Source organism: Protopterus annectens, chromosome 7.part1 (genome assembly GCF_019279795.1).
Source record: "Protopterus annectens isolate FY-2018-M chromosome 7.part1, PAN1.0, whole genome shotgun sequence".
In the NCBI taxonomy this organism is placed as follows: domain Eukaryota; kingdom Metazoa; phylum Chordata; order Ceratodontiformes; family Protopteridae; genus Protopterus; species Protopterus annectens.
The window spans coordinates 379,301,444-379,323,612 of NC_056740.1; the positions used below are offsets into that span (position 1 = coordinate 379,301,444).

Here is a 22,169-nt window from a genome sequence, read left to right on the forward strand (position 1 = left end):
TTACTTCTTCTCATTACGTGTCTCTACATCTGATTATTTCTTAAATTACTTATTTTGTCCTTCTCCCTTTATTTTAAATATCAATGTGTTTCATTACTACCATGTTCCTTTCATCCATTCTAAACTTTATCCTGTCACTTTAGTGATTTATTACTTTAAACATTACATTGATTACTGTTTCTGTTGTCTGTGCACTAATTTTTTTTTTATACCTGCTGTTATGTAGTTAACTTTGTACTGCTCAGGTCTGTGCAACTGTCACTGACATCTATACATTTTCTCAAAATGGTACAACTTTAAACTCTCATTTTTTATGTTGACTGTTGCTTGCATCATGGTTGACAGGGGTCCTTGGTCCAGACTACCAACCTGGTTACAAATTTAAATAAAGTATGATCTTTTATCCTAGCTTCTCATCAGGTTTTAGATATTGTGCGGCCTATTCATTTACTGATAGTTTATTCAGATGCAGACACCACAGACAAAGTGTACATTTCAGCAAGGAAGGTAACTGTGAATGATACCAGGACTCCTCATTAGACATGCAGTTACCCATGCATCATTCCTCTCATTACCCTGCTGCACTACTGTAGTTACTCTATCTTGGAACTCAGTTCCATTTTATAGTTGAAAGATTTTTTAGCCTTTTTCAAAAAGTGCTCCACAATTTCAGTTGTTTTTTCATTTTTCTACATTTTAGTAGACAATTTCATCTGCCAGTTTCTTACCACAGCTTCTGTACTAGGAGTTTCTTGCTTATCTTATCCACACTATTTCCATCCTTTGTACTATGTAACTTGCTGGCATCTCTAACAATCATACATTCAAAAAAGTAAGCAGTAAAAGGTTCTACCAGTCTGAATTCCTTTCCACCACTGAGTGGCTATCTTATTGCATTCAGTATCCTGATACACAGAACTTTTGCCAGGGGTCATACCTCTTCCTATATTTTCATATATTCCAGGATTAACATTTTACTCATGTATTTTAACTCTTTAACACCCACTAAGCTGTGGTGGTGGTGGTGCTGCGGTAGCGTTGTCGCCTCACAGTAAGACGTTGTTCTGTTCGATTCTCAGCTAAAGCATCTTCTGTGTGGAGACATGCGTGAATGGGCGTACCTTCTATGAAGGTTGTGTGTCAGGCCTGGCAAGTCGGTATGTAAAAATCTACTGCCAATCATTAGCGGACCGGAGTTCCACTGTGGCGACCCCTAACCGGGAAAAGCCGAAAGTTACAACAACACCCACTAAGCACACAAGTACCATGTTTCAAGGTGATCACAGACCACAGATCACTGACATGATTAAGGAAACTGCTTAAAGTCACAAGGTAAGCTAGTAGACAGTGAAGGGGATCAATCTCATGGCTAAGGTGTAAAACTCATAAGGAACTCAGACTCACTGCCTTCTGTGCGGTCACGCAGCAATAATGTTAACAAAATTATTAAACATTTGTGCAGAGAATATTGTCAAATATTTCTCTAAGATGAAGGTGGTGTGCATGCAGGATTACTACCCAGATAATAGAGGAGGAATTGCTGTTTGTCTAGATATGCCATGCTCTGCAGATCACCATACTGAAAGTGCTTCCCTGCTGTCCATTTCCAAAGATACATTAAAGTAAACAGTCAGAAGTTTAGCCCATACCATAGCTGAATCCCCAAACATAGTCCTGCTGTCTTATCTGCTTTCAGACTCAATAGCAATGCAGAGATACTTCTGTATTGCAAAAAATTGTGTCTTAATTCTGGCACCTTCTGTCTCAGGCTTGAAAAAATAGAACATTTACATCTCTTCCTATAAATTATCAATTTTTATTCAATGCATTTGCAGTCTGGAGGTCTTAATCAACATAACTCATTTTGCAAAACTCCTATCATCAATGCTTTTGTACTCTGTTTTTAGCTGCTAATTAAAAAGAATGTCCTGATCTTTTAATCTGAGTGTCTTACAAGGACAAATCATCTCTTGCTTTTCACTCAAATTTTCATTATTTCTATTTTCAACAATCTCCTAGTGAAAGTACAGTTATAAGTAAACTTACTATAACAGTATATGTTTTAATTGATTGCTGCTGCAGTAGCATAAGCTATATGGGCCTTACCGCTGCATAGGCCAGCTACCCAGGCCTTTGGAAACATTCCCAGGAATTCCGACTGCCAGGAGCACACAAACAGCTCCACATAAATATCAGCTGGAACACCAAACCACTTGTGAAGATTGGGGAAAGATAGGCAAAGGCTGCCAGCCCAGTCAAATAGAATTTGATACATGATTATATTATTTGTATAAATAAATGTAAAATATAGGCTTGTGTTCTTAAATGAAAGAAAACACTGTAAAATGTGAACTTCAAGATTTTTGCAACATTGCCATCTGCTGTAAGGAAAATCAAGCCAAGCATTTCAAATGTTCTTTGAAGTTACAATTATCTAAAAAATGGTGCCAAAGTGACTGGCTGAACACATTCTTTCTATTGTCTTAACTTAAGGAATGATTGCTAGAGTGTACATGTGAAATGTCTTTTATTGTTGCAGTTTCCTGAGCAGGTGTTGGCTTACTAAATAATGCAGTTTGTGGCCTGGGAACTCCAGACTAAGTATCAAATTGATGTAATGTGAACACTGGGAAAACCTAAGTGTCAAAATGATGTAATTTGGGAGGGCCTTAGCAGAGCTGTTTGTTAGTGAGTTTAAAAACTATTGCTGCGTGAGAGACTGAAAGCATTTGTCTTGGACCATCAACCCCAGTACTCCTTATGCTCTATTTATGTATGTATGTAAGATTATATCACTGTATTTTCTCTTAAGAATAGCTAAAGATTAGAAAGTTAGATTAAGTGTTTTTCTTTGACATCAGACCTGTCATACTGTATTGCTTGAAGTTTCTGTGTGATCTCTGAACTCTTAGATATCTCTGTGGTGTAGTATTGTCTTGTGTTTTAATTAGTTATTATTAAATATTTTAAAAACCTTTACCTGTCGCTGGTTTGTGTAGAGACAGGCTCTAGAGTGCATTGAATATTTATAGAGGTTATCGTAATAGGCAACTCTAATAAGCCTTAGACTGAATAGTCACATTACCAATTGGATAATAATATTGCACAGTAATAACTGGATACCCTTTCAAGGGCCTTTGAGTAGCTGATAATTATTAAGCAGGTGGTGGCAGTAATTACTACCATATAGTCTGGGTAAAGGGACACAGCTGAAGAATCTGTGTCAGCCTTTCCCATGAGTGTCTGTGAAGTTATATAAATACTTATCTCAAAGTGTGGGTGTGTGTCAGCTACCTGGGCAGGGACACGAAGCACTGGTTGGACAAAGAGGGTACTGGAGGTTAGCTTGCCAGCTAGGCTGAGATCTGGACCCTATAGCTGTGCCAGTGGCGAGACTTATTGGGGACCTGGAGAGCAAGGGAGCAACCAGCATCAGACTGACTGTGATATTTGTGTGCACTTAAGGGAAATTGTACTTTACTGTGTGTATTGGTTATCTTTTCCTCTTCTAAGAGACTATCTCCTTAGTGTTAGTGGTGAAGATTGAGGCTCCTTGATTGCTGGGCCAGGGCATGGTCATCACAACACTTTTGACCATGTTTTGCCCAAGAAAGCAGCAAGAGCCTGAATACCTGTGTTCTGAGACAGACTGAACTACAACTATATACAAAAAGGTGAAAACAAATACAAACTGACAACCCAAAGGGAACAGGAGCAGATAAAGAGGGACAAAAGGGAGGGATGACTACTGCAACAGTGATCCATTACAACATCCGCTATTATGGTAAGTTTACTTACACAACTGTACTATGTTCAATACATGGATTATTGTTGCAGTAGCCTAAGCTACATGGGTAGAGTACCACAGCCAAGTCAAGAATAGAAAAAGAGGCAGGAGGCCAATAACCAAGACTCTAGGTGCCCCGTTAAGAATGGCTCTGGCAAAGCTTGTTCTGGACCTAGAAAAGGAATCTAGTCTGCAGTCCTTTGTAAAAATATATACACAGGACCAAACTGCTGCCAAAGAATACATCTAGAGTCCACCACTCCTTTCCAGAAAGCCACTGAAGAAGCCAATGCCCTTGCTGACTGAGTTGTAACCCTGCCTGGAAGTGGCTTATTATATTGAATATAACAAAAAGTATTAGTATGAGACAACTGTCTAGAAATAATCCATGTTTTCACTCATTATCCTTTCCTCTTACCTTCATAGGACACAAACAGATGGTTAATCTTCCTGAAAGGTTGAACTTTGTCTAGTATATCTAGAGAGTAAAGAGTCCTTTCTCCTTAGTTCTATAGTTCAGGAAAGAAGTCTGGGAGATCGATAGTCTGGTTTACAGTATGCTCTGAGATGACTAGGGTTACCACCTGTCCCACTTTGTGAGGGACAGTCCCTCTTTGGGCAGTTGTGTCCTGCAAAAAATGTGAAAAAATGGCAAATGTCCTGAGATTTTAGGACAAAATTATTTTCTATATTTTATGTCATAGTTGCATAAAACAGTTATTCTGTATCTGAAACATCTAAATGTTATAAGAAACAGAATAAGGAACTAAAATGCTACAAGAATAGACTTTTATTCAGGCAAAAAACTGAAGTTCTGTCCTTTGTACTGGCCGTGGGTATGTTTTGCCCTACAAAATCTGATGTTTGTAGCACAAATGTCCCACTTTGGGCATTTGGAAAGGTGGCAACCCTAGAGATAACTTTAGCTACAAAGGTAGGATTTGTTCTCAAAGAAACCCTGCCCTTCTGAAAAATGAGGTAGTGCTGACTCACCATACGTGCTTGTGATTCAAGACACTTGCCTAGCAGATGTCAGTGCAATAAGTAACACCAAGTATACACTGCTGCAGAGTCAAAAGTACAAAGCACAACGAAAAAGTTGAGGTAAAAAACACACCTTTATCAAACACAAAGCTTTCAGGTACAAGACCCTTTCTCAATGATAGACACAGGTACATTAAAATCAGACATTAAATACACGCCCAACACATCACGTGACCCACAGCCATGGTCATGTGACCATTTTAATGTATTAGTCACATGACCATGGCTGTGGGTCACGTGATGTGTTGGGCGTGTATTTAATGTCTGATTTTAATGTACCTGTGTCTATCATTGAGAAAGGGTCTTGTACCTGAAAGCTTTGTGTTTGATAAAGGTGTGTTTTTTACCTCAACTTTTTCGTAGTGCAATAAGTAAAACAGTCTTCCAAGTTTAGAACCTCAAATTAGCCTAGTGAGCTGGTTCAAATGGAGACAAAGTAAGCATCTCAAGCACAAAACTGAGATCAAAGGAGGAGACACCTGTTTCTTAGGAGGATGAACATAAAAGATAACTTTCAGAAACTAATTAACTTGAGCATAGCTAGAAGTTTGGGTCTTAAGGCAGAAAAGCAGAAATGGCTAACAAATGTACCTTAGTAAAAGAGTATGCCAACACCACTGGGCAGTAACTCACCCAAATAATCCAGAACCAGAAGCAACGGGACCTGAAAAGGGTCCTAAATTCTATCAGAAACACCAACTAGAAAATCTTTTCCACTTGCACATATATGATTTTCTAGTAGCAGGCTTTATAACCTCCTTTAATAACTGCTGCATATCTCACTGAAAAATGGTAACCCAGTCACTGGGGAAGCACAAGCCAGTGCATTTCTTTGTGCTGGTCCCAAGCCCGGATAAATGGGGAGGGTTACATCAGGAAGTGCATCCGGCATAAAATTTTGCCAAATCATACATGCGGACAATAGTACAGATATACATACTGGACCAGTCGAGGCCCGGGTTAACAACGACCACCACCAGTACTGTTGGCCAACAAGGTGCTGGTGGAAATTGGGCTATTGTTAGACAAAGGAGGAGAAGCGGGGGAAGGTATGTCCAAAGGCAGGTAAAGGCTAGGACTGTGATAGTGAGGGTCGGAAATTTGAATGTTGGCAGTATGACTGGTATAGGGAGAGAGCTAGCTGATATGATGGACCAAAGGAAGGTTGGTATATTATATGTGCAAGAGACCAGATGGCAGGGAAGCAAGGCTAGGTGTATGGGAGGTGGGTTCAAATTGTTTTGTCATGGTGTAGATCGGAGGAGAAATGGTGTAGGGGTTATCCTGAAGGAACAGTATGCTAAGAGTGTTTTTGAGGTGAAAAGAGTGTCAGATAGAGTGATGTTTATGAAGCTGGAAATTGATGGTGTAATGATGAATGTTGTTAGTGCATATGCTCCACAAGTTGGGTATGCGATGGATGAGAAAGAAAAATTTTGGAGTGAGTTGGATGAAGTGGTGATGACTGTACCCAAGGGTGAGAGACTGGTGATTGGAGCAGATTTCAATGAGCGGTGAAGGGAACAGAGGGGATGACGAAGTGATGGGTAGGTATGGTGGTAAGCAAAGGAATGCAGAAGGTCAGATGGTAGTGTATTTTGCAAAAAGGATGGACATGGCGGTGGTGAATACGTATTTTAACAAGAGGGAGGAGCATAGGGTGACATACAAGAGTGGAGGAAGATGCACACAGGTGGATTATATCTTATATAGAAGGGCCAGTCTGAAGGAGATTGGAGACTGTAAATGGTGGCAGGGGAAAGTGTATTTAGCCAGCATAGGATGGTGGTTTGTAGGATGACATTGGTGATCAAGAAGAGGAGGAGGATGAGTGTGAGGGCAGCACCAAGGATCAAATGGTGGAAATTGAAAAAGGGTAATTGTGAGGTGGAGTTCAGGGAAGAGGTAAGACAGGCACTGGGTGGCAGTGAAGAGTTACCGAACAGCTGGGTAACTACAGCAGAGCTAGAAAGAGAGATGGCTAGAAAGGTGCTTGGTGTGACATCTGGAAAGAGGAAGGAGGACACGGAGACCTGGTGGTGGAATGAAGAAGTACAGGAGAGTATACAAAGAAAGAGGATGGCGAAGAAGAAGTGGGATTATCAGAGAGATGAAGAAAGTAGACAGGAGTATAAGGAGATGAGGTGCATGGCAAAGAGAGGTGGCGAAGGCTAAGGATAAGGCATATGAAGAGTTGTATGAAAGGTTGGACACTAAGGAGGGGAAAAAAGGACCTGTACTGATTGGCTAGACAGAGGGACAAAGCTAGTAAAGATGTGCAGCAGGTAAGGGTGATAAAGGATAATGAGGGAAATGTACTCCCAAGTGAGGAGAGTGTGTTGAGCAGATGGAAAGAGTACTTTGAGGGGCTGATGAATGAAGAGAATGAGAGGGAGAGAAGGTTGGATGATGTGTGTATAGTGAATCATGAAGTGCAGTGGATCAGCAAGGAGGAAGTAAGGATTGCTATGAAGAGGATGAAGATTGGAAAGGCTGTTGGTCCAGATGACATACCTGTGGAAGCACGGAGATGTTTAGGTGAAATGGCAGTGGAGATGTTAACTAGATTGTTTAATGAAATCTGCCTGAGGAATGGCGAAAAAGTGTTTTGGTACCGATTTTTAAGAATAAGGGTGATGTGCAGAGCTATAGTAACTATAGAGGGATTAAATTCATCAGTCACAGCATGAAGTTATGGGAAAGAGTAGTGGAAGCTAGGTTAAGAAGGGAGGTGATGATTAGTGATCAGCAGTAGGGTTTCATGCCAGAAAAGAGCACTACAGATACGATGTTTGCTCTGAGACTGTTGATGGAGAAGTACAGAGAAGGAGTTGCATTGTGTCTTTGTGGACTTCGAGAAAGCATATGACAGGGTGCCTAGAGAGGAGTTGTGGTATTGTATGAGGAAGTCGGGAGTGTCAGAGAAGTATGTAAGAGTGGTACAGGATATGTACGAGGGTAGTGTGACAGCGGTGAGGTCTGCGATGGGAGTGACAAATGCATTTAAGGTGGAGATGGGATTACATCAAGGATCAGCTCTGAGCCCTTTCTTATTTGCAATGGTGATGGACAGGTTGACAGACGAGATCAGACAGGAGTCCCTGTGGACTATGATGTTTGCAGATGACATTGTGATCTGTAGTCTGAGTAGGAAACAGGTGGAGGAGACCCTGGGGAGGTGGAGATATGCTCTAGAGAGAAGAGGAATGAAGGTCAGCAGGATTAAGACAGAATATGTGTGTGTGAATGAGAGGGAGGATAGAGGAATGGTGAGGATGCAGGTGAAGGTGGATGAGTTTAAATATTTGGGATCAACAGTTCAGAGTAATGGTGAGTGTGGAAGACAGGTGAAGAAGAGAGTACAGGCAGGATGGAGTGGGGTGGAGAAGAGTGTCAGGAGTGATTTGTGGCAGACGAGTGCCAGTAAGAGTGAAAGGGAAGGTCTACAAGGGGGTAGTGAGACCAGCTATGTTATATGGGTTGGAGACATTGGCATTGACAAAAAGGCAGGAGTCAGAGCTTGACATGGCAGAGTTGAGGATGTTAAGATTTACACTAGGTGTGACGAGGATGGACAGGATAAGGAATAAGTATCATAGAGGGTCAGCCCAGGTTGGAAAGTTTGGAGACAAAGCCAGAGAGGCAAGATTATGTTGGTTTGGACATGTGCTGAGGAGGGATACAGAGTACATTGGGAAAAAGATGCTAAGAATGAAGCTGCCAGGTAACAGGAAAAGAGGAAGGCCTAAGATAAGGTTTATGGATGTGGTGAGAGAGGACATGCAGATGGTTGGTGTGACAGAGCAAGATGCAGAGGACAGGAAGAAATGGAAACAGTTGATCCACTGTGGCGACCCCTACCGGGAGCAGCCGAAAGAAGAAAAAGATTCTCTGAAAAATGGTGCCTAAAATTTATTAAGCTTCTATCATTCAGGCAGTTATCTGAAGAGTTTCCATACTGAGGTGCACAAAATTTCCCATCTTGTGAGACTAAAACCAGTCTGTGGAGAAGCTTATGTTAAATGCTCTTAGCCAGATTGAAAAGAAGACAGAACCACTGTTACCTTGGCCAGAAGGGAGTCAACACAACAATTTTTGAAGAGTCCTTCTGTATGTTTAGAAGAACCCTGGAAATCAGTAGTGGTGAAAAAGCTTACAAGAACATTCCCAACCATAGGAACAAGAAAGTATCTGTCTTTCAGGCCTGACTGCAAGGAATCCTAGAGCAGAATTTCTTTAGTTGTCTGTTCTGAAAGGAAGCAAACAGATTGGTTCAATGCCACTATCCTACCTTCTTCAAAAGCTATGCCTGACTGTCACAGGTCTACTCTAACAGAATATATGAAGAGCCATATTAAACCTCCCAGGCTATCACTGCCTACCTGCAAAGAGAGTATGATCTGGTAGGCCCTGTTTGTTTATGTACTACATCACTGTGGTACTGCCTGTGTACATCTGTGAGGTCCTGGAACCAGAAATGTTTCAAGACCTTCAAAGTATTGAGTCCAGAAAGCTCAAATTTCTACCCTTTTGAAATTGCTCCTAACAACAGATCTGATGTGTCTGTTGTGACAAACGGGGGGGGGGGGGTCTAGAAAGAATAGACCACCTGGATTATGAGCCATCTGCACTACCAACCATCCAATCTCCCTCTTTACAATTGCCAAATTGCCAGGACTGAAATCTGAAAAGTCATATGTTACAGATATTGAATCCACACTGACCACAGGTACTACTAGAATTTCATTGTGCAGTCCGGCAATGAGCATCATGATTATCATGGATGCAATGTACCCTATGATCCTGAGAAACTCCCTTGCAGACACTTGACTTAGGCTGCAGAAACACAATAAAAACTGTTGAAATGTATTAACTTTGTCTAGTGGAAGAAAGGCTCTTCCCAAAGCTGAATCCAGCAAACGTCCCAGGAAAATTATTCTGTGAGACAAGATGAGAGAAGACTTTTGTAAACTGATTTGAAATTCCTGAATCAGTTGCTATAGACACTTGCAGCTGGAAAAAGAGCCTATAAAGATAAACAGATCATCCAAAAATGGAATAATGTGAATGCCCTGGTGTCCGCAATAAGCAATGACTGTAGCTAGACATTTTGTGAATATCCTTGGTGCAATGGAGAGTACAAATGGCAAAACAGAGTACTGATAATGTAAACCAGACAGCAAATCTTAGGAAACTCCTGAAATGCTTGGCAATGGGAATGTGATGGTAGGTGTCTTTTAGAACCAACTTTACCATATAAGCTATATGAGGAATCAGGGGTGCAAGATATTGAGGTTATAACATCTTAAACTTCAGAATCTTGCCAAAAAGGTCCACAGAAGAAATATTCAGACTGTCTTTTAGGATCCATCTGGTCTGGAAACTAAAATATCCATGAAATCTTTGAATGGTCCAAGACTCTGAGACAGCATGATTTGAAGAATGGGAGGAAAGTGAGAAATCTGATTTCACAGACAAGATGGAATCCCCTGAAATAGAGGAGGGGGCTTTCATTGTCAAAGGCACTCTCCCTGGATTACCTTCAGAACCCACCATACATACATAGGTTGCCAGTGGGAGGGGATTCTGAGACGACTGTCCTTCCTTTTTGGTGGCTTTTCCTTTCTTTTTTGAGCCTCCTTTTTCATCATGTTTTTAATACCCTAATTCCTAACTACTTGCAATTTAAATTATTTGAAAACGGGCTAAAGAGAGGGGAAAAAACTACTATTTGGTCTTGAAAAAGGGGAATTAAAATTTTTGAGTCCCTCCTTGAATCAGTTTTCCCCTTTCATCACACTTCTTTAGGCACCTCAGCAGCAGAAGGGCCAAACAAAGTCTCTATCTAAGGCAGCATTTAAAATCTCACAATAAACATCTGAAGAAGATTTGAGAACAAAGTCAAGCAAGTTTCTTCAATACTGATCCAGTAGCAGCCACACTGGAAGATGAATCAGCAGTGTCATAAGCACATTTTAAAATAAGTTTAGTTGCCTGCAAAACAACTGTCACAGAACCATTTAATTAATTCTTTGATTCAGAAGAACAAAAGTAAACTATTAGCTTCTGCATGTTCTCAAAAATGTCACAAACAAAAACTTTAACTTTCAGGATTTTAAATTGCCAAGTTTATTAAAGTGCAAGAAAATATATTTTCTTCTGCAACTTCCCATTGTTTTGCCATCTTTGTTAGAATGAACATGATTACTAGAAATAACCTGTTTAGCAGAAGCAGACTTGGAAAGAAAAATGACTGCTGCGGCTGACTTAGGATCGGAAAACAGGTAGTTGTGTGCCTGAGAAACTTGTACAACCTGTTAACCCTCTTAGGAGCAGAAGACTGACTATAAGGAAGACTGCATTGAGTGAGAAAACAATTCTCTATAGCAGGTAATACAGAACAGACAGGTGCAGCTTTAGGCATTTGTAACTCTGACAAGTTATAATGCACTTTCTATCCCACAGAAATCTCATTCTTGTCCCACTGAAACATCTCTTTCATTTATTTATTTTATTTATTTATTTAAATTTGTTGACCGGTAGTGTCCGACTGGACGTGGGTCCATTTTCAGCGGAGGCCCGGGGAGAAAAGCTCCACATTAAATAAACAGACAGTAGTTACATTGGATTACATAGTGATTAACAATTTAACATAGAAATTACTTACAACATATTTACAGATGAAGAACATAGTACATCAGTAGACAACTAGAATCTTTATCTGTGAAGTACATAACAGGCATTAACAAATGTAACAATGAGAAGTTCCTGCTGTATAATAAGTACTAGGCTTATGAGCATCTGAGCTTGCTATCATCAAGGTAGTTAGTGGAGTGGAAAGAAAGGTAGTAGTTGGATGGGGTGGGTGATATTAGAGTGGGAGTTGCAAGGGCATAGCCAGCATGTTTTTAGGTGCACTTTTAATAAAGTTTTGAAGTTGGTGCATGATGGTACGGAGGTAATTGTTCATAGAAGATATAATGTCTGTGAAAGTAATTTTTAACAGGGAAGTCTGAAGCTATACTTTCCTCAGAATCAGAATGCTCAGAATGAGAAGAAACTCCTGAAGTACACCCATCTCCCCACATAAATTGCTCTTCTGATTGAGAAATCCTGTCAAAATGAGAAGGAACTCTTTCTTTTCTTGCCTGAAGATTCTGAAGGTATACAAAAATTAGTAATCGATCCCCATAAATCTGCTTGGTCCATAGAAATACAAACAGGACACTGGAAATATTTCTCACCAAGCATGAACTTCCTGATTAACGTCTAACCCTTAGGTATGCTAAACCTTGCATAAGCAATCTTATCTGACCCAAGTGACCTACCCCATCCCCAGACCTACAATGCGCAAGACAAAAGACAAAAAACCTAGATTGTAGGCATGCCTGCAGCTGCACAGGATGTAGCTACCCCGGTCTTTGTAGGTTTGAAAGGCTACACCAAGAGGAATGGGGGGTGGAGAAGATGAGCAGTCTAAGGTACAACCAACAACAACAGCACAGTCACCAACCTGCATCTGAGGCAAACTAGGACCTGAACTGACCCTTGAAGACTCCTTAATAAGTCTTCTCTTTTTTTGTGTGTGAAGATACAACCGTGGAGACCAACTGCTGTTTCAACGCTAATCTGGGAAGAAGGTCTGAAATGTGGGTTGTGGAACCTTCAAGTGTAAATAAAGTAGTACAGAAGAGACACGTGGTACTGAGGTAAGTAAACCACTGAAAGTATAACATCCTAAACCAAGCATACTGAGTTTCACTAAATGAAAACTTATTTGTCAAAAATGTAACTTTTCCTTACAAAACGTTTACACAAACACCTGGATGACAGTCTACCTCTCAACTGTCCAGATTTTTGCAGAATGTCTAGATGTTTGGTTCATGCTTTTGGTCTGTTCCTCATTAAATTTGTGGTTTTCTGGCAAATCACTGGGATGATCTGAAGACTGAAGTCACTAAATAATGGCATGGCATACATTTGAGTTTCAGACTTCATATCATTTAGAAAATGTATGTTAAAGCAAACCCTGTTACTTTAGGAATTTTCTAAGTTCATAAGAGCAACTTTTAAAGTATGTCCCTATTTGTGGGCCTCTGTCCACCATTTTGTTGGGCTTTGCCCAGACTTCTTGCACTAAGAGGTTGAGAGGTACGACGACAGTTCACTTCAAAGTAACATAATAGTCCCAATCATGGTTTCTTAACACAAGTAAAATATTCTGCTAGATAAAAAGCACAGGTTTTCTACATAAATTTCAAAAGAAATACGAAGGCTTTCTCCATTGGGAACTTGTCCGCCCAGCTCTTGGAGGATCTCTATCCGACTTGACCACAGACCTACTGAAGTGTAGATTTCAGGGGCAAAAAAGTTCTGAACTGTTTTGTCACTCTAACTGCCTTCTACATGGTGTGCCTCAAGCACACCTGGCAGTTGGAGCACCTGGGAGGGAGTCCAAAAGTTCTGGGAAGCTACCAAAAGACCAAGAACCAATTCTGACACACACCGAGAAAAATCCACTCTGAGCTGAAATAGGAATGGCACCAGAATGCTCAAAAATATAACTTTATTGCTACAAAAGTAAAGACTAAATGCTTTTGTCTGCTTGTAATGCAAGACTTCATCAGAACCTATTTCAACAATAAAAGCAAACGTTTCTAAAAGCCCTGCCATAAATCACATGAATGAAAATAACCAATCATATTTAAGATGTTACCACTGCTCTCTTAAAACCCAATTAAAAAATGAGGAATACAATAAACATTACACAAAAAGACAGTCTATGAAAAAAACCCTATAAAACTATTGGTCTATACATTGTATGTGCGCAACCTTAAAACACAATAGAAATACTGTGAATTAAGTCCAGGAGGTACTACGGAATTAAGTCTAATCTGCTATCTTAGTTTGCTGGCTTCTATAACATCTTCCCATGGTTCCCCTCTTACACTCTTATGAACAATATCCAGACCAAAAAAATGAAAACTATGGGTTGGAAATATGCTTAAACAAAGCATTTTGTTTTTTCTTGTGCTTAATATCAGAAATGTGTTCGTAAATCCGGTCACTCAAATGCCTTTACATTTTTCTGACATAAAACCCCCTACAACACTGGCAGAATTGCCAAATAAACTACTCCACCTAAATTACATGTACAGTGAAAAGAGGAGGTGATTTTAATGCTATTAATAACCACCTCTTTCTCTAAAATCCATCTTCATTGTGGGTAACATCCACATTTAAAAGTACCTAACCTCTTATTAGTATTCGTCCTATTCACTGCCTCATTCATTTCAAAGAATTGTTTCAAGCATTTTCCCTTTCTATAGACAATTTGGGAACATTGACAAAAATGTCATGAACTTTATTGAAGCGTGAAAAAATGTTTTAATTCTTTTTTAAACAATTTACAATATCAAAAGCATCAACACTGAAAGGTGTAATAAAAGAAATGCAAAATTTTACTTGAATCAGAGCCCCTTACAGGTTCTATACTTCCTTCTTACAGAAGCCAGGGAATTAAGTTGGCAAATTAGACTTAATTCCCTAGTACCTCCTGGATGACAGTATTTCTATTATTAGTGTTTTAAGGTTGCGCTCATACAATGTATAAACCAATAGTTTTATACAAATTTTTTTCATAATATGTCTTTTTGTGAAATGTTTATTGTAGTCCTCATTTTTAACTGGTTTTTAAGAGAGCAGTGGTAACATCTTAAACATGATTGGTTATTTTCATTCATGTGACTCATGGCGGGGCTTTTAAACACATTTGCTTTTATTGTTGAAATGGATTCTGATGAATTCTTACATTATAAACAGATGAAAGCACTTAATCTTTAATTTTGTAGCAATAAAGTTACATTTTTGAGCCTTCTGGTACCATTCCTGTTTCAGCTCAGAGTGGATTTTTTTAGTTCTGGGAAGCTGGCCAGTGCAGAGGGTAACACCCATACAACTTAGGCTACTGCAATTGTGACCTATGTATTGAATATCTAAAGTGATTTTCTCTTTTTTTTTTAGTCATATTGCCTAAACCCTGTTGTTTAAATGATAGCTACAACCTAAACAAAAGTTTTTCCTCATACAAAAGTGTATTCTTCCCATTAAAAAATTATCTCTTGTGCTATATATTTTCCATTTGTTTAGTATTTATACTCTACACAATTTCTATGACATATACTTTGTTGCCTCTGCATGAATTTCGACAAAAACGTAAGAAATTTGTTTCTATGGCTTTCATGTATAGGAAACTCTCATTTAGTTAGGTGTTTAAAAGCTCATCCTGCCTTTCTTCCCTTTCACCGGGGTCATAAACCTGTTGAGTCTCTTAAGGATTCAAGACTTACTGAGATTTTTGCTACATAATCAAAATATAATTGGCTGTTCAGTGGTAAAGTAGCCTTTTTACCACAGTCTAGGGGAAGTTTTCCAATGCTTTTCCTGATCAGTATAAATGCCACCTTGGGTCTCCCCTGAATAGAGGGCAATGACCTAGCTGAACTAACCTGGCTTCAAAAAGCAAAACATAAATAAATAAGTCCCAAGCAATGAAGTACAGGAACCTTGACACCTTTGGCTATCAAAATCTGACAGCCTTTAGCTGGGGGATACTTCAGCTAAATAAATTTGCACTCTTTCACAAAACCCCCCTGTACCTCAAACAAAAAGGCACATAAAAGCTTGCTCAGAAAATGGCAAATAACAAATGGGAGTCAGTCATATACAGATATATCTTTAGCAATTCTTAAATAAAAAAGAAACATAAATTAATGGCTCACTAAAAGAGTATTACATCTCAGTTATGTTCCTGTGTCTTTGTAGTGAGTAATTGCTACTTATGGTATCTAAACACTGCTAATTCATGATATTTAAATCTAAAAATACAGCAGGTGACACTAACTGTGTTGATAGGAAGGGGAATGCTCTTCCAATCTCACCAAGACAAATTGAAAACCTAAATTCCTTCAAAACGGAACTTCAACAACATTTTATGCATACTCAGCTCTGCACTTGTAAAATTCATGGCTAAGATTATATGCTAGAGGTCTGCAGCACTTCACTATGCATCATATTCCATCTTATGTAAAAAAAGTCTACAGTTTTCTGAACATTCTATGTAACATCATACTATGTCTTCCAATCTAAATATCATGCCATGATTTTATTTCTGAATACCCTACATTCTTCAGTCTGCTTAATGAGTGTTTTTATATTATTGTTTGTATTGTTATTCTAAGTACATCTGAATACCATATGTAATGTTGTGCAATGTTTCTGTCAGAATAACTGAGCTGTATTTGTTAATGTATTCATTATAACTTGCTGCAGCTTTTCTCCCAGGACCTCCAATGAAAAGGAGCTTCTGCTAGTGTTACCACCTGTCCATCTTTACACAGGACAGTCCCTATTTGGGCACTCCTGTCCTGCGAAAAAACTAAAAAATGGCAAATGTACTGAGATTTTAGGGAAAAACGTTCCTAAGTTTCCTTTAATAGCTGTATAAAACAATTATTTTGTATCCAAAATGCCTACATGTTATATGAAACAGCATAAGCAACTCAAATACTACAAAAATAAGCTTTTATTTTGCCAAAAAAGTGAAGTTCTGTCCTTTGCACTGGCCATAAGTATGTTTTTTTCCCCGCAAATGCTCACATTTCTACAAAAAAAAATGTCTCACTTTGGGCATTTGAAAAGGTGGCAACCCTAGCTTCTGCCCATTTGGACTTTCACAGTCAATAAATGTAGTAAGTAAGTAATAATGACTGGGAAGAACAAATTAAAACAAAAGGAAATGCAAGATATTGTAATCTCAGAAGATGCACTCCATTGTGGGGAAAAAAGAACCTTTAGCTAAGAAACAGTGTGTCACTGTGAAAGATTTTAGGCCTTTTTGGGGAAGAACCAAATTATATAGTTATATTAAAATCTTACAGCAAAGAGATGTTAGTACTACATAAAACTAAGTTTAAGAAAGGAAGCTTTCTTTTTTGTTTCTGGCAATAATTCTATTTTAGAAACCTTTGTTATGCTAGTATCTGCTTCTTAACTTCTCTAATCACATACATGGAAATCACTGCTGTAAACTACACAGCTGCTAAGTAAATTTCCTTTTTCTAAATTACCAAAGTACATAGAAAATACAACTAACATAACCACCACTGTATTTATGTTAAAAGTAATGTTACTAGTTTCTATTTCTCATCTGCTGCATTACTGCTGTACCATTTATACAAGTCTGTTTATTGTTTTGGATGTGCTATTTTTGATGAATCTCCACAAAACGATGACACACAATAGGACGGTATTATCTTTACACCATTTTATTTTAACACCACCAAAAAAAATAATAATAGGATTCCAATCAACTGGGTCAGAAAAAAATGGCACTAAATGTAAACAAAAGCTGGGAATATCTGCTGTGTATTACTCTGTAGGAAAATAATCTATTTGGGATCTGATGTACATAATGGTTACATGCAGAGTATGTAGGTCAGAACACTGCAGACTCTGCTTTCTAAATGCATGCATAAATTGTAATTATGGTAATGATGCAGAATGCAAATATTTCACATTTGAGAGAAGACTTATTTGTTTAATCAAGCAACAGTCTACAGCTATGTTTCCTCTACTGTGAAGTATTGAATTTATTTTTCTGAGGACAGTACTAGCATGCATTGATTTCAAATGACATTCCTTTTAAAACAAAAGAGGATAATAAAGCAGTAGTGTCTGAAACACCAGCATTAAGAAGCTGCAGAGAATCACTCCTTATCTTCATTAGTGCAACATACTTTTTATTAAAATCATAACATTTACACCACACTGCTTACTTACCCCTTCTGAAAATCTGTGTCTTCAAGGTTTTGAGTCAACTGACCAGAAAGTTCTTCTAATTTCACTGGAGTGATGAAAATATACATGCAGTATAAAACATATACCTAAATGTATTGCATTTAAGTTCTGTCCATGCAATATAAAGTGTATACTTGACAACTGTTTCTAAAACTGATAAATAATGAGCCTGAAACCAGAAGTAGCAGCTGCTTTGCTTTCATAATGATGATGCTTTACATGGAAATTAAATAAAAAAAAAAAACATTACCAAAGGCCAATAAAAATATAGTGGATCTGACTGTCTTTATTTGGTTACACAGTTTGAAAATACATGGAAGCTTCATTCTAATGCCGGCCACTTGGCTCACAAAACACTTACTGCTGAAAGACATCACAGGCAGAAACTATTAAAAGGCACATCATCAAAATATCAAGTACTTATCAAAAATGTAATCTAACAAAATAAGTACAGTTATTCTATTTAATCCAAAAAAATGTAAGTAGTTTCTGAATATGTCACTTTGTTTTTCTTTTTTTTTTGTCAGTTAATCTAGCTGCAAGACAGTTTTAAACCTAAGTAAAGACTGCTGTCAGTCTTCACTAACAAATAACCAACTTTATACCACATCTAAAATGTACTAAACAAGCTACCATTTCAAGCCTGATATTCACATATAGTCCAGAAAGCTGTGTAAGAGATGGGAGCTAATAAAGACTGCAAAAGACAAAATTAATCTTTTGTTACAGTTAAAAATAGGAGATATATTTTATTTTATATTTATTTACCAGGGTAGCACACTGATCATAACTGACCATTTGCAGATACTGACAAAATAAAATAATTCACAAAGAAGAAAAAGTGAAACAGAGGCAGTAAGCTTTACATATAAAAAATAGAACAGAAAGTAGTAATACATAAAAACTATACAGCAGCAATTAACAGATGTAGCAACAATTATGAATATCTTATTACACTAAGAAAAAATATGAAACTCAAAGTACACCCATTATAAATTAATGAAAACATATTAATGCAGTAAGTATTCTTCTCACCACAGTACGCTCTATGTTCCCATAAAGTTAACTGCAAAATAACATCATGATACATAGGATCCCCTATCAAGCTATTTGGAGGCATAGCAAATTAGGTAATAATAATAATAATAATAGTAATAATAATAATTATAATAATAATGAGAAGATGAAGAAGAATGAATTAGAGTAATGCATGGATATTATAACTACAAAAGGAAAGAGGCTTGATGAATTGTTTCTGTATGCATGCTTTCTTTTATGTTTAAGGAGTACAGTTTGAGGTTTAGAGACAAATATGAACATGGGAAGGATATTTATGGATTGACATTGTAATGCAGAGAAAGAAAAGAATAGAATGAATGGACTAGTACTGCAATGCGGCTTTCAATATTATTCATTAGACCACTGCTGCAGTACCTATAGCTATATAGGATGCTACTGTTTCCTCAGATTCCCAAACTTCTGCACTCGAGAAACCTGTCAGATATCACATATCTAGTACTGTTTGTGACCTCTGGAGCTTGTAAAACAGTTATTTTTTTGTCTGGAGAGAACCCCCCCCCATACCCTCATGGCAGGAAGGTACAGTTTAGACTGATCTAGCTACACTGTTTCAGGGCTCTGTTTAGGGTGTTTTGGTAGGATAATTTGAACTTCGGCTGTTTTCTGTTTTTTCTGCTTCAAAAAAATCCTGTGCTTGAACTGGTTTATGCTTGTTTGCTCAAAGCTACATTGGGTTATGCCTTCTGCCCTTGTACTACTGTTGTCCAAATACCTGGCTGAGAGACTACATAAGAGAAGTGTTTATTTTCAACTGTTTTCTGCACTTTCTGATTAACTAAAACAATATTTGTGCATATCTGTTTGTTTAAACTGTGCAACTGCATTTTACTGCATTTTTTTAATTGTCTGCTAACTGAATTCCTCTTACAACTGTAATTGCTGTTCATCTGCTTGTTTTGTTAATTTTACTTGTTTTCTGCACTTGGAAAACACTAGCATAGACCTTTGGAAATTGTAAATGAGTTCATCGTTTGTCTGGAAAGGCCCCCCTGTATCGACATGGCAGGAAGGTACAGTTTGGACTGATCTAGGTAGAGTTACTGTTGTGGGGCTCTATTTATGGTGTTTTGTTTGGATAATTTGAACTTTAGCTGTTTCCTGTTTTTCTGCTTTAAAAAGCCACTCTTTCTAATAATGCTAGATTATAAAGTTATAGCCTATTTAGAAGAAAAGGGGTATACAAAATAAGAAGTTTTACTATGATAAACATTATACATGTCAACTGCCCAGATTTTTACAGAATGTCCATATTTTGCCTCAAATTTTTGATCTGTTCATCATACAATTTCTAGTTTTCTGGGAAATCATTGAGGACTGCAGTCACTAAATAATGACAGCCATTTGAGTTTCAAACTTCATACCCTTCAGAAAATGTACACTAATGCAAATCCGGTTATACTATCTGCTGTCTATGTTTGCAAAATTTTAAATCTGTCCTATTTTGGGGCCTGTGTCCTCTCATTATTTTTGGCTTTGTCCAGAATTATTGTGCTAAAAAGTTGCCAGGTATGATAAATTTGCTTTTGCAATAAAGTGATACACAGATACGGCAGTAGTTATTTTACTTGTTATACCCACAAGGGGTTCTGATAACAGTGTAGTCATGTAGTACATACGAATTACAATCAACAGCACTGTTAAGAGCCACCAGTGTTGTTTTAGGTGACATACTGATTTTAATAAAAAATGCAACTGTGTTTTTGTAAGCTTTTTATCTTATAAAAAATATCAATCAGAATGCACAGGTTTAGCAACTAGTACTCATTGTTAGAGTGAGGTTTTTCACTTAAAAGCAGTTGGCAGGATTGAACAAACTTCTCCAACCAGGAAAATCCACCACTCCTACCCCTGAAACTCTATCTGATAAGAACCAAGAAGAAATAGCTAACAACTTTAATACAAACAATTCAGGTACTAGCTAACCAACTAATCCACTGCCTGATCCTGTTTAAGCTAAAACCAACTACCCTCTCAGCAGACCTTCTACCTGCAGAATACTTGCAAATTGCTGCAGATGTCATAGCATACCCTATTTCAATATTAATTAATAGAACCAATTCCTCTTCACAAAGGAGACCAATTGCTATACTATCACCACTTGCCAAAATCATGGAAAAGTGTGTGCATAAACAACTCATGTCCTATCTCACCCAAAACAAACTACTAACTGATTGTCAGCATGGATTTAGACCCAACCCATAGCACGACCACTGCTCTCTCTCTTTTACAAAAGAAATTAACCATCGAATAACAAAAATATCTCCTCAGCCCTCTTTCTAGATATGTCGAAAGCTTTCACATGGTAAACCACCAGCACTTTCTTAAAACCTTATCAACCTTACACCTAGACACCCAAGTCCTAAACTGGTTTCAGGCCTACCTGGCAGTTATGTGGCAGAACAAACTCTCCTGCCTATTGCCGAATACTATAGCGCGCCCAACCAAGGGTCCATCCTAGGTCCACTTCTGTTCTCAATTTTTATAATGACCTTCAATATGCAGATGACTCAACTATCATCTGTTCTAATCCTATCCTTGACAACCTTCTAATAACTACTCTGCTTCACTTGAAAATTGGCTAACTACTTTTCCACCCATCCACAATCTAACAATGGTACCCTACTACCAACGCTAAACTATTAGGAGTAATTGTTGACAATAAACTACGGTTTGACATCCACATCAACCAAACTATTAAAATGGTTAACAAAAAACTTGGTTCCTTATACAGGAAACCTTCCTAACTCCAGCCGCTAGGTTAGCTGCCCGCGCTCACACCTCCTCCAATACTATATGCCTACAAGTCTGACCTCAATCGTCTTTCCACTTCTTATAATCACATTGCTAGATTCATCACTGCCCTACCTTATAGAACACATCACTGCATCAGCCTGAAAACTCCTAATCTTCTACTGAAATACCAACTCATTGAAGCATTCAAAATCCTTCAGATAACACCCTGCACTAAACAACGCTAACAAACTCTTAATACAAACCTGCAAACCTAGGTGGGGATTAAAAGAACTATTGGCTCTGTCCATGTACTAACCCTGACTAACTTTTCACACGAGTATCACAACTAGTTTCTGTCTATTCAACTAAGTGTGAATGAACCTGAATGTAATGTAATGTAATCATTTTGTATCTTCTATTGTGATTATCTGCTTACTATGAACACAATGTGATATGTCTTTACGTACCTTGATTAACCTTGTTTGGAGCTTTTCTCCCCGGGACTCCGCTGAAAATGGACATGTAAACAAATGTAAAATAAAATAAAAATAAATGTAGCAAAATAAACCTGAAAATATAGTCAGACTTGTGCCTTCATTTATGTACACACTTTCAGGGAAAGGCAGTTCAGTAGAAGGGAAAAGATAACCTTTCTGGCTAAGCATGA

The 22,169-nt window shown here is 38.1% G+C and overlaps 1 protein-coding gene across 1 annotated transcript in view; it reads right to left on the reverse strand.

Annotated features, from left to right (window-relative positions):
• The window catches only part of MYO5C (myosin VC), a 1,763,334-nt gene that overhangs the window by 571,855 nt on the left and 1,169,310 nt on the right, over window positions 1-22,169 (reverse strand). Inside the window, exon 19 of the mRNA XM_044078824.1 lies at window positions 17,672-17,735. Within this exon, the coding sequence (XP_043934759.1) occupies window positions 17,672-17,735 (64 nt within the window). The remainder of the gene's footprint in view (window positions 1-17,671; window positions 17,736-22,169) is intronic.